Source organism: Ursus americanus, chromosome 4, assembly GCF_024610735.1.
Source record: "Ursus americanus isolate L20-20 chromosome 4, mUrsAme1.1.p, whole genome shotgun sequence".
NCBI lineage: Eukaryota > Metazoa > Chordata > Mammalia > Carnivora > Ursidae > Ursus > Ursus americanus.
In genome coordinates, this window is record NC_142130.1 from 9,255,659 (window position 1) to 9,268,343 (window position 12,685).

The 12,685-nt window shown below is 42.7% G+C and overlaps 1 protein-coding gene across 1 annotated transcript in view; it reads left to right on the forward strand.

Moving 5' to 3' along the window:
• Window positions 1-1,422: 1,422 nt before the first annotated feature.
• SKIL (SKI like proto-oncogene) overlaps window positions 1,423-12,685 on the forward strand; it is a 29,111-nt gene continuing 17,848 nt past the window's right edge. Inside the window, exons 1-2 of the mRNA XM_045788629.2 lie at window positions 1,423-1,725; window positions 3,324-5,101. Of these exons, the coding sequence (XP_045644585.1) occupies window positions 4,004-5,101 (1,098 nt within the window). The 5' untranslated portion in view covers window positions 1,423-1,725; window positions 3,324-4,003. The remainder of the gene's footprint in view (window positions 1,726-3,323; window positions 5,102-12,685) is intronic.

Sequence of the window (12,685 nt, forward strand, 5' to 3'; positions counted from 1 at the left end):
GAGGCAGTCAAGAAGCAGGGGAAGATGGGGGGTGGGCGAGGGGGCACGACCCGGGAGCACGACGTTGGGGGCGTAAGGAAGGGAACGTCGGAGTGGGGCGAATGAGAGGTTTGTGAGCCTTTGGTAGGCCTCCTGGGAGGAAAAGTGGGGGGGGAAAGATCTATGAGCATAGGACTATTCCCAGCCGGCTAGCTCCAAATGCGGACCACGTAGGGGCGACCTCGAAGCAGTAAAACCAGGAGATACTGGACAAAAATGGGCGAAAAGGGGGAAAAAAAAACCCAACCCTGAGACGAAGCTCGAGTCCTCTAATTCTGTGCAGTGCAACTCGGTGGACTATTTCGGTTCCTGATCTTGCGGTGGGGTGGAGAAAAGGGGATTTCTTGGTGTTTCGAAATACGACGGAGCAACTCAGCAGAGTTTAATATGCTAATTGGCTATCCTGGGAACACTGATCACGGAGACCACTCCGCTCCCTGAGGGTCAAAGCCGAAAGCTCCTAGGTCGTACCTTTCCTCATCTCATTTCGTGTTCCTCTCTAAAACAAAAACCAAATAATAAAAAGCCCTCAGTAAACACTGTGGAAACCTGTAATTTCTAGCTCCCTTTTGGAACCGAGGGAGAAGCCTAGTGGGGGAGAAGGGGGGGGGAGGCTGAGAAGTAGAGACAAAAATGTTCTCTCTCGCTTTTGCCGGAACTTTGGCCAGCCCTCCAGCCTGGCCGGATGGCGGATGGAGGTCAGCCCGGGGAAGGCGTCTGGGCGGAGGCCGCCCGAGCAAGGTGGGGGCCGCCGAGGTGGGGCGGAGCGCAGGCAGCTGGCAGGGCGGCCCGCGGGCGGGAGGCCCCGCGGGGGCGGGGGGCAGCCCCGGCGCGCCCCGGGGAGCAGGGCCCACACCGGGGGCGCTGCAGGGCGGCCGCCACCCGGCTGCCTCCGGGGCGGGGCGGCCCAGCTGCGGCCTCGCGGGGGGAGGGTCGCCCGTGCCTGACCTCGGGCGGCGGCGCTCTGCCGGGCGGGCCCTTCCTCCGCCCTGCCGGCTGCTGGGGTCGCGCACAGTGCACCGCGCGGCCGCCCTGCCCCCTCTCTCCCTGTCGCGCGGCAGCCGAGCGGCCAGGGCGCCCCCGGGTCTGGCCCGTCACCACAGAGCAGCGGGTGGGGCGGGGGCGGGGCGGTGGCGGCCCCAGACAGCCGGCTGGGCGACTCGAGGAAGGAAGGAGGGAGGGCGGCGGTGGGGGTGGGGCGGGGAGGGAACATCCTGTCTGCGCCGGGTGCACCGCAGACAGCGCCGCGCGCCAGCCGCCCAGACGGCGCGCGAGGCCAGGAGAGCCGGGCGCGCGCCTGGGGGGAGGGGCGCGCGCGAGGCGACCGGGCGTGGGGGGAGCCCTAAGGAGCCACAATAGGCCAGACGGCGCGCGCGTCCCCGAGGGGCTGGGAGCCAAGAGGCGGCGGCGAAGGCGACGCCGGCAGGGCCGCGCGCGCGGTGCCGCCGCTGGCTCCGTTCCCCACCCCTCCCCCTCCCCGCCGCCCTCGCTCTCCCCCGGGCGGCCGGAGACGGCGGCGGCGTCTGCGGGAAGCCGTGTGTCTCCGCAGTGACGTGGGCGGGCCGAGGGCTCGGTGACGTCAGAGGGCTGTGTGTAGCGATGTGTGTGGGGTTCGGAGCGGCGCCGGCACAGCCGAAGGGAGCGGGCGAGCGGCGGCGGCTGGCACAGGTGCGGCCCCGGCTCGCGGTGAGGACGCGGCGGGCGCGGCGGGAGGCAAGGGGCGCGCGGCCTCTGGGGAGCTCGACGGCGGTGCTGGGGGTAGTGGGGAGTTAACAAAGCTCTTCGAGCTACTCCGGGCGCGGAGGCCGGAGTCAGGGGTCCGGATGCGCGGGTCCCGGGTGGGGTCGGGGCCACAGGGGGCGCGGGGCGGGTGTTCCACGGCGGATCATGCCTCGCTGACCCCAGGCGGTGGGTGCGGACACGGGAAGGGCGCTGCACTTGACCGGAGCCGTCGGGACCCCGGAGACCCGGACGCCCGTCACTCCCCCCACCCTCCCCCAGCCGCCCGTCTGCACTCCTCGGGGATGCCCCGGGCGTCTGTCGGCGCCCAGCGGCGCGGGGATCCCGACTCCGCGCCCCACCCGCCGGCAGACCCTTCTCGCTTTTGGCCCCGGGCAGGCGGGGGAGGTGCAGTCTTAGGGGTGCTGGGGTAACACCCAAGAACTTCCCGGGGAGAGGGTACGCGGGGGATTTCCACAGTCCTCCCCGCGGCCCCCGCAGTGGGGCAGTGTTGGGAGGGCACTTGGGGTTGTCCCGAGGCTGTGGGTGGGGGCTGGGGGACTCCTCTTCCACTCTCCCCCCTTGCACAGCCCAAGGCGTCCCGGGTCCCTTGTCCACCGCTCCGCCCTCTCTCTCGGGTTTGTGATGGGTGGGTGGATTTGCGTGGGCCGAGGATTTCAGGGATTGGGGGCTCCCCCATTGTAGGTCGTGCCTCCTGCCCTCTTTCTCGGCCTGCGTTGGCTGCGGTGTTCCTGTGGTGGGCGAAAGTCAGAACATTGGCTAGTGGCCTTGGTCCGTAACCCTTTGAGTATATTTTAAGGTAAATTGCTGGGAGTTTGGGAGGCAAAAATTTCTATTTATTGGATTTCTTTCGGAAGAGAAGGAAGGAAGTGGAAGATGAATCTTTTATTTTTCCCTCTTCCTCCATTTGCATTCTTTGTGAGGTCTGCCTGCCTTGTGTTTTTTGTCCGGAATTAGTCTTGTTAAGGATGGAGATTCCCAGGAGTGGAGTCTATAGCTTTTGGCTTCCATTAAACAAATTCACTAACCTTTTAAAGGGAAAGTTAATTTTTGCCTACAGTCATTCCAGAAAAAATAGCGTACACTGACTAGGTGAATTAATGCACTTAAAATTGTAACTTAGTTACATATGGTAGATTTGTTAACTCATATCTGATTTTTTTTTTTTTTGGATGAAACTGGTATATTTTTTTAAGTTAAGAGATGAGATAATGGATTATTATCGTTAAAATGGCATAACTGAGAAAGCCTCTGGTACTGAGTTTTGGCTGAGGTGATCTATTTATTTAAGGTTCTTCCTATTCTGAGTTGGAGTAGCCCTCTCCCTTTTGAGGGATATTATTGCTCCCTTTACTCATTCTCCAAATTGCTTTCCTGTTTAAATGAAGTTCTTCTAGTTAACTGGTGTTAGATTTAAAGAAATCGCTGAAGTGTCACCTTTGGTAAAGTGAACTCAGTATAAGATTAAGAAACTAGTTTCAAACTGACCCTTTGGCCTCTGGAGCAAATTCAAGTGTAACTTTCCCCACCCCTTTCTCTTCCAGATTAAGTAAAAGAAGAATGAACAGTAATCCATGAAGATAACTGGGCAGTTTTTCTTTAGGTATCATTTTTAATTATAGAAGTTCAAGTGGAGTCCGAAGCTCTTCTTGGTGTGAGGATTTATACAAGCCTTCAGTTTGTCAACACAGACCAACAGATCACCACTTTTAGAGAAGATACTTTTTTTCCCCTTTTTTGGTGTCCTTGGTGCCAAAAACTAAATTTGGGTGTGACATTTTGATTTGTGTTTGTGTCTAGGTTTTATGACACGAGTAATCATATAAACTTTTCACATGTTTTGCTTCAAACCAAACCAAACCATTGCATTGATTCTGGACTTCTTGAATTGAGGGAATTGATGTTTATTTTAATGCATATATTTGAAGAATTAAGAAAAAAGGCTTCCTCAGAGGTGTGCCTCACAATTATATTCTTTATTATTAGAGACAAAAGAAGAACATTTATAGCCCTGGCAGTGAAATTATACTAGAGTAGAAGCAGAACCAAATAAAGTTGCAGAATCTATCAAGTAAGTTACGTAGATTTCTGTTCGAAAATTTAAATTTTCTATGAGAGTAAGTTACCGTAAGTATTGATATACGTTGCTTTTCTCTCTTTGAGTGAGTGACTAAATAACAATGCAAATTTCAGACTTACTTATATAACACAACAGTTTTTAGCCATGGCAAACCTCCAGACAAATTTTTCCTTGGTTCAGGGCTCAAATAAAAAACTGAATGGGATGGGAGATGATGGCGGCCCTCCAGTGAAAAAAATGATGACAGACATTCATGCAAATGGAAAAATGATGATCAACAAGATGCCGACAGTAAAGAAGGAACACTTGGATGACTATGAAGTGCCAATGGAAGCTGACGGGGAACATGCCAAGCGAACCTGTGCCTCTGTGCCTGAACCTTTACATTTAAATCCCAGTTTGAAACACACTTTGGCGCAATTCCATTTAAGTAGTCAGAGCTCCCTGGGTGGACCAGCAGCATTTTCTGCTCGGTATTCCCAAGAAAGCATGTCACCTACTGTATTTCTGCCTCTTCCATCTCCTCAGGTTCTTCCTGGCCCACTGCTCATCCCTTCTGATAGCTCCACAGAACTTACCCAGACTGTGTTGGAAGGGGAGTCTATTTCTTGTTTTCAGGTTGGAGGAGAAAAGAGACTCTGTTTGCCCCAAGTCTTAAATTCTGTTCTTCGAGAATTTTCACTCCAGCAAATAAATACAGTGTGTGACGAATTATACATTTACTGTTCACGGTGCACTTCAGACCAGCTTCATATCTTAAAGGTCCTGGGAATACTTCCATTCAATGCCCCATCCTGTGGGCTGATCACATTAACTGATGCACAAAGACTATGTAATGCTTTATTGCGGCCACGCACTTTTCCTCAAAATGGTAGCGTACTTCCTGCTAAAAACTCATTGGCCCAGTTAAAGGAAACTGGCAGTGCCTTTGAAGTGGAACATGAATGCTTGGGCAAATGTCAGGGTCTGTTTGCACCCCAGTTTTATGTTCAGCCTGATGCTCCATGTATTCAGTGTCTGGAGTGTTGTGGAATGTTTGCGCCCCAGACGTTTGTGATGCATTCTCACAGATCACCTGACAAAAGGACTTGCCACTGGGGCTTTGAGTCAGCCAAATGGCATTGCTATCTTCATGTGAACCAGAAATACTTAGGGACACCTGAAGAAAAGAAACTGAAGATAATTTTAGAAGAAATGAAGGAGAAATTCAGCATGAGAAATGGAAAGAGAACTCAATCCAAGGCAAGTTTGGTTCTTTGGGGTTTTTTTTAATAGTAATTTTGAATAATGGCAGTGGTTTACTTTGAAATCAAGTCTATGTTTAGACTATTCCTTAACCTGTGCGTTAAGAAACTGGTACTGCTCATGCAACAACAACAAATACTGATCTGTGTAATGTGTTACGTTTGTATTACACGTTGTAGGCTATAAAGTGCTTTCCTGTGTGTGTACTCATTTGGAAGATCAAACAACCTAGTACAAGAAGTAGGATTATTCCCATTCTACAGATAAAGAGAATGAGGCTCAGAGAGATCAGGTGACTTTCCCAAGACTGTATAGCCAGGGAATGGAGGATTTGGGGCTTCTTTCTCAAGTCATGTTCTCTTTTTCACACATCCTGCTTTTTGATGACAAGATCTGTTGTTGTCCTAGGACTCAAGACAATTTACACTTTGGTGTTATTTCCATTTGCATATGGCATAATAGCTAGCTGAAACAATTCTGGTGGTGGGCTTCAAACAGCATTTTTCAAAGGTAGATCTCGGATTTCTGACATTATTTCTGTATCTGGATATTCAGGCTTGATCAGTATTGGAAATAAATGGAAAAGGTGGATTTATCCGAAGAATTTGTGATTCTAGTAAGCAATGTTTTTTTTAAAAGAAAAATAACTTTAAAAAATTGTGACAGCTAGAATAAAAAGATTACTTTAGACTAAATATTAATATAAAAACCTGTCAGCAAAGAGATCTTAAACATTATGTTTCCACCACATTATCTGGTATCTAAGATCTTTATTCTAAGAGTTTGAATGTCTGGGTAAAACAAGATTTGGGTTATTAAATATCCAGTTTGTTGATCTGGTTTTCATAGATATTTTTCTACTTGATTAAAACCAGCATACTAGCTAGCACTGGTTCCTGAGCGGTTTTACGTGTAGAGTTTTATTCGATTCATACAACAAAAGATTGGCCATGTTTCATCTTAAGAATCTTAATTTTTCCACTATTAGTTTTTATTTCTTGAAATAATCTCTGCCTTTTCTACTTCGAGAACAAATGAATGAGGCATAGTAAATGACTGAAGCTTATTCACAGCAACATTAGAACTTGGGCTAGAATCTAAGATCTGGTGTCGTGTGCTTTATTATTGTACCTTTAAGGTTTTGAGGGAAATTTAGTTACAGTTTAGTTTGGGAGTTGCTTCTGAAGCTCAAGAAGTTAATTTTAGACTCTAATTCAGGATAGTTTGCTACTTGCTGCTTCCAGAGGGTCAGCACTTTGAAATTCCTTGCCTGTGGCGCCTAGATAAGTTTATACTGTTCATGTGCAGTTATTGACTATTTCGAAGCGGGATTGACTTCAAGACAGTTCTCGAATTGCGGGACTTGCTTACAGCTGGATTGGTCCCACGCTGAACCTTGTGCCTGGAAATTATCTATATTCTCAAAATGTGGAATGCACCTTTTGGTTTTTATGATATCTTGCCCTAATTAAGGGCCCAACCCTTACGTGTCTGTAGGTGACCACATTATTTGCCAGATATTCTCGCTCCAATCGTCATTGCTCTGACGTAAGCATTTTTGGGATAAACTACTTTGCCTGATATTCCTGCTCTGTGTTGGTGAGAAAAAACATTTGAGAACCATGATAAAGGTTAAAAAGAAAAAGATGATGAATTTACTTAACTGAAACTGAATGCGCTAGGGTTTGGGTAAAATTGAAACCATTTTTCATCTGGATGTAGTCCTTTATTGTCTCAGAAATTATTAATTTGAATTCATTTTTTTATTTGGGGACGGTGTGAGATTTCCCCCCCACGTTTTGGCTATGTTATCTTTTTGCAGGATTTACTGAAGTGTTTTGGTGTATTTTGATATTATTTCCAATTTTATGTGAATTTAATTTAAGGGAATTTAAGAAAATTTCTAGCAATCAAATCTTTAAGAAAGAAGACTTTTGGGTTCACATGTAATGCATACTTGAGTGGTTTATTATGCTTGCCACTTCATATTTTGAAAATTTACTCCTTAAAACTTTGTGAGGTAGTTCCTGCTTGAAGGTCTGTGAACAAGGTTTCTTATATGAGAAACCAGTCCCAGATGGGTCACATGTTCCTGGTTGTATAACTGTTGGGTGGTAGAATCAGGAGTCGAATGCAGTTCTTCTGACTTGTAGTCTAGTAATTTTCACTGCTTTTTCCTAAAGCAAACTTAGTAGTAGAAACTGAATTTTGAGAAACATTAACTTTTCTTATCAATTTCTCTTAACATATTGGTTCATAAACTCTATATATAAACTTGAATTATAGACTAAGGTATTTAACTGGGAGGGGGGTGCTAGGAGATATCCTTAACTGGGGAACATTTTTTATTGTCTTCTGTGAGTCAGTGAGTTGGTTGCCAAACAAACCAAATAGACCCAGAGGAAACTCATTGGAAAAAGTCAAGACAAGCTTTTTCTTTTTTCTTTCTTTTTTATTTAATAGAAGACTATACTAAATATATTAATCTCTTATATAAAGAACCTTATGTTTAGTGTGAATACTAATGTAATTCAGTATGTTTATATAGTTAATGTAGTCAAAGTATTGTTTTAGATTAAAAGAACAAAATTATGAAACTCAATAGGCAGTTGATTGAAATGTAGCAACTGTTAAATTATTTCCAATGATGGAAATTATATTAGTAATGACCACCAAACTATTTGCGTGACTAATAGCTACATTTAATTTGCATAGTTAGTAGCTATATTTAGATGGGAGAAATAGTGGTATAAGGTCAGTGCTCTAAGTGAGGAACTGGCTCTACGTAGAAACTAAAGGTAGATTTTGAACTCTTTCTTACTCAGGTCACGACAAGAAACACATTTGATTTTAGATCTGCCTAGGTGGCTTTGCAAAATGTTGTTCTTAAACTATTTATTTCTTCTTATCACCAGAGCTTTTTGTTAGAAATATGTTTATTTAAAAAAAAGAAGATACGGTTATTGTGCTTTACGGTGTGTGAATGTATGCAAGAATGTCGTATTTCTTTTCCAAATCTTCAGTGGGTATTATTTATTTGATCTAATTCTGATGTTATTGTTTGTACATTTTTGTCTATGGAAAAAAGGTTGCTAAGCAAATTGCTCTTTTTTAAAAAAGATTTTATGTACTTGAGAGAGAGAATGAAAGAGAGCTCGTGTCAGTGGGGAGAGAGGCAGAGGGAATCTCAAGGGGAATCCCAAGCAGATTCCATGCTAACCCCTGAGCCCGATTCAGGGCTTGAGTCCATGACCCCGAGACCATGGCCTGAGTGGAAATCATGAGTGGGATTCTTAGCCGACTGAGCCACCCAGGCGCCCTGCAAATTGGTTATTTGTAAATAAAATTTGAAGGGTGGTATTTACTTAAGATTATTTTCAAGCACACTAGAAAAGTCCACTTGTAGTCTTAGGTGGTTCTTTACTGTCACAGAATGTGGCTGATAATCTTTAAGTTAAAGATGATGTATGCCTTTATATATTTTTTAAAAGATTTATTTATTTTAGGGAGAGTGCATGCGTGCACATGTGAGCACATGCACACCTGTGTGTGAGGGACGGGAAGGGTCAGAGGGAGAGAATCCCAAGCAGACTCCCTCCTGAGCATGGAGCCTGATTGCAGCTTCATCTCCTAATCCATGAGGTCATGACCTGAGCAGAAATCACAAGTCAATCGCTTAACCAGTCACTTAACCGACTAACCCACTCAGGTGCCCCATGCCCTGATATGTTTTTAAAAAAAATTAAAATTTTGATTTCTAACATTTGGACTTGACTACTCTTAAGTAAGTAAAGTAATACGGTTTTTACTCTGCTTAGGAAAAAAACCCCCTACAGATGATCTATGATGCAAATAGATGATCTAAAGATATCAACTAAATCTTTTTTTTTAAAGCCCATTAAACATTTTGCTACTTTGAGTTTTGCATTTTCCTTTCAGTTCATCATTTCTGCAGAGGTTATTGGAATAATAATGATAGTGCAAAAGAATTTTCCCATCTTGTGAACTGTTTTTTTTGTGTTTAGGAATTGTGTTTTTAGTCCAAACCTAAATGAGGTAAGGAAATGCACTAGAGAGAATGGGCAACTCTACAAACAGTAGTGTTGAGACAAAATGTATTTCAGTAATAATTGGGGCAGATTTGGTGGTATTTTGTTATATCAGTGATATAGTGTGCATTTTGTGATTAGCATAAATTTTGATCAAGTGGGGGTAAGGTTAGAATCATATGAAGTGTTTGTGTTCATATGGGGGACCAGTATGAATATTTTTGTCTAACTTTCTGAAATTAATAACTAACTTCATGAATTTTAGAGACTTTTTCCTGTTTTCCCAGAACATAGTTTGTTTAGTGCTTAGCACGGCAAAGGCACTCAGCGAATTCCCTTTTTTAACTGAATAAAATTTTGAAAAGCAACACTGCATTATCTTTTAGAATATGTGGAATTTTTTGGAAAAATGGTGGTTTGATCTAGAAATAAACACGTATGTATTTTGCAGATAAACTATTGAATGAGATAACTGATCCAATAAGAGAATGGAAGTGAAAGCATTTTGGAAGTTAAGAGTCTAGGAATGTAGGGTGGTGCTTCAAACTATTACTGAAATATTTACTAATATGTATTTGGGGACTTTTCCTTTCTTCAGACATCTTCTTGACTTAGAATTATGTGAAGATATTTCTAACACATATTAAATAACTGAGTATTGGGTTCAAATGTATCTCACTCTTAGTACTCAGTAATTATACTAGTTGGATATTTACTTACTAAAACAAAGTTATGCCAGGAAAAAAGTGTGAAACAGGTCTATTGTAAGAATTATGTTAAGGACAGTTCAAGAAAATCTTTAGAATGGCTTTGGGAATAGTGCCCCCTTCTGGTTTAGAAAATACAGATCCTGTATTTGTTATTACCACTAAAAAATGATAAAAGTTATAAATGTTAACATTTTTAAAAAGGCTTATGATAAGAAACTTAGAAGTTTATTCTTTTTGGTCTGAGAAATGGGAAACAATGAAGAAACTTCAAGGAGGAAGAGAAAGAATACACCTGAATCGATGTGTAGGCAGCCAATAGTGTTCTCATACATTATGATTTATGCCACTGGAAGAACAAGGAAGTAATCGAGAACTGGGTTGATTTCAGTCCCTTTGGAATTCTGGGAGAGGAAAGTGTGGAGCCAGAACTCAATTTGTTCAAGCAAAGAGGTAGAACTAGTTTGAGAATAGCTTTAGTAATGGCTGGAACCTGTATTTTGTCCACATGCGGAATTTTGGTCTAATGAAGGTTCATACATAAAATAACTTAATGATTTTATTAGACTACAAAAAACAAAAAAATAAAATAAAATAAATATATATATATATAAAATTAAATTCTAAACCTTTTCTTAAGGTGCAGTTTGCCTCAATCACTAAATAAATTATAGCACCATGCTAGGCAGAAAAAGGAATGAGTAGGAAAAATATAAAATTACTTTTTTTTTTTTTTTAAGTTTTTAAAATTTATTTGACAGAGAGCAGGAGCAGGGGAAGTGGCAGGCGAGGGGGAGGGAGAAGCAGGCTCCCCGCTGAGCAGAGGGCCCAACTCAGGACTCACTCCCAGGACCCAAGATCATGACTTTACCCGAAGGCAGCCGCTTAAGCTGAACCGACTGAGCCACCCAGGCTCCCTATAAAACTCATTTTGATGTCTAGACTTAGAAGTGGGTCATGGAAGTATGTACATAAAGACTAAATGCAGGCCTCCTAGGGCAGGAATTTATCTTCTAGTTTCTGAATCTAGAATGTGGTATATAGTTAAGAAAGATTTGAATAACTGAATGAAAAGTCTACAAGCCCTATAAAGTTACTAGTGATTTTCGAGGAGAAAACCAGGTTTAGTTTTAAAGCAAAGCAGCATTTTGTTTTTATTTATGGTATTGAATTTATTTTGAGATTTCAAATAACACTAACAGTGCATGTTTTGTTTATGTTATGGGGACAAGAAATACAAAAGTTTAGGAAACTCAGTAAAAACCATTTTGATAACACTAGGGCTTTTATTCCATGTTAAAAGTTGTTTGTTTGTTTGGGTTTTTTTTGGTGTGATTATGAAAGCAGTGTAGGCCCATCGTAGTAAATCCTAAACAAGTGCAAAGAAGAAAACTTTCATAATTCATAATTGCAACATAGTGATAATTCCTTTACATATGTAATGCTTCGTAAATCTGTGCAAAAGCACCATCACAGTACACAGGTGTTGTTAATACAGGACCAGTTGTTGAAATAATATTTTTTGGACCAATTTTAAGACAGTTCACTTGGAGCAAGGTTTTTCAAATTGCAGTTTTTCACTCATGCAGACTTTTTCATCTGGGCTTCTATGAGAAGAGAATTAAGCCCTACAGAAAATGATCTGAATGATGGTTTCATCAGTTCTCCCAAAGATGGTATATAGTGCCATTCTAAATGCTTTGGAGTGAAGTTAATTCATTGCATGCAATGGATGCCTTGGGGCATGTGGGCTTGTCTCTGGAGAACCCCAGTTGAGAAGGGCCAGGAGGGTGATGAAATCAATTTAGGGGGTCACCAGCATTCAGATAAAATGAAATAGAGTAAAATAAAAAATAGACTACATTGCACATAATAAAATTAATCTACATTTTGATATTGTCAGTATACATTAATTGAAGACCAGAATAACCCAAGATCATAATTTTTTTGAAAGCATATATGCCGAAATGGGATAGAAAAGCAAAACCTAATGAGATTTATACAGATATTTTAGTGAAAAGATGTATATAACATGGAGAGTGGTAAGTTACTGTGATAGTAAATGGATTGGACACTGTAGAATTCCAATATAAAAATTTTTATTTTTAGGGGCACCTGGCTGGCTCAGTTGAAGGAGCATAGGCTCTTGATCTCAGGGTTGTGGGTTCCAGCCCCACATTTGGCGTAGAGATTACTTAAATAAATAAACTTAAAAAATTACTTTTAAAGTACCAGGAATTTAATAACAGGACTTTTTATCAATTTGCTCCTTTTCCTTCATATTGTAAAGGGAGTGATACCATACTACTGACTTCACATGGTTTTGTTTCCATAAAGGATTTAAGATAATAGTTGCACATTATAAAAATGTGAGTCTTTGCTTTTCCTGTGAGCAGTTTTAAGCACTTTAAACTTAAAAGTGACTTTGTGCGGTAGGTGGGAGCTTTCAGTGTGGGGGAGCAGCAGACATTGCTGTAACTCTGAAGATCTGTTTTGGGGGCACTTAGTGCCCATATTGTTTCAGTTTTTTGGGTTGGTTAATTTTAATAATTACAGGGAAGCAAGGCACAAGATTAAGCCTTAAAGTCTCTTTAAGTAGCTATTTGCTACCTTGTAACACTATTCCTGTTTCAGTTGTTGAAACACTCATTCACAGCATGTTGGAAGTATTGAGGAAACTTGATCCTTAGTGAGAGATTCAGTTTCTTTCTGTAAGAGTTGTTGGCAGCTGTGTGGTAGGGTGTCTTTGTGTCCTTCTGAAATCATTTATTGGCCACTTGAATGTCTTAGTATTATAATAACACAGTAAAAAGACCCTGACAGGT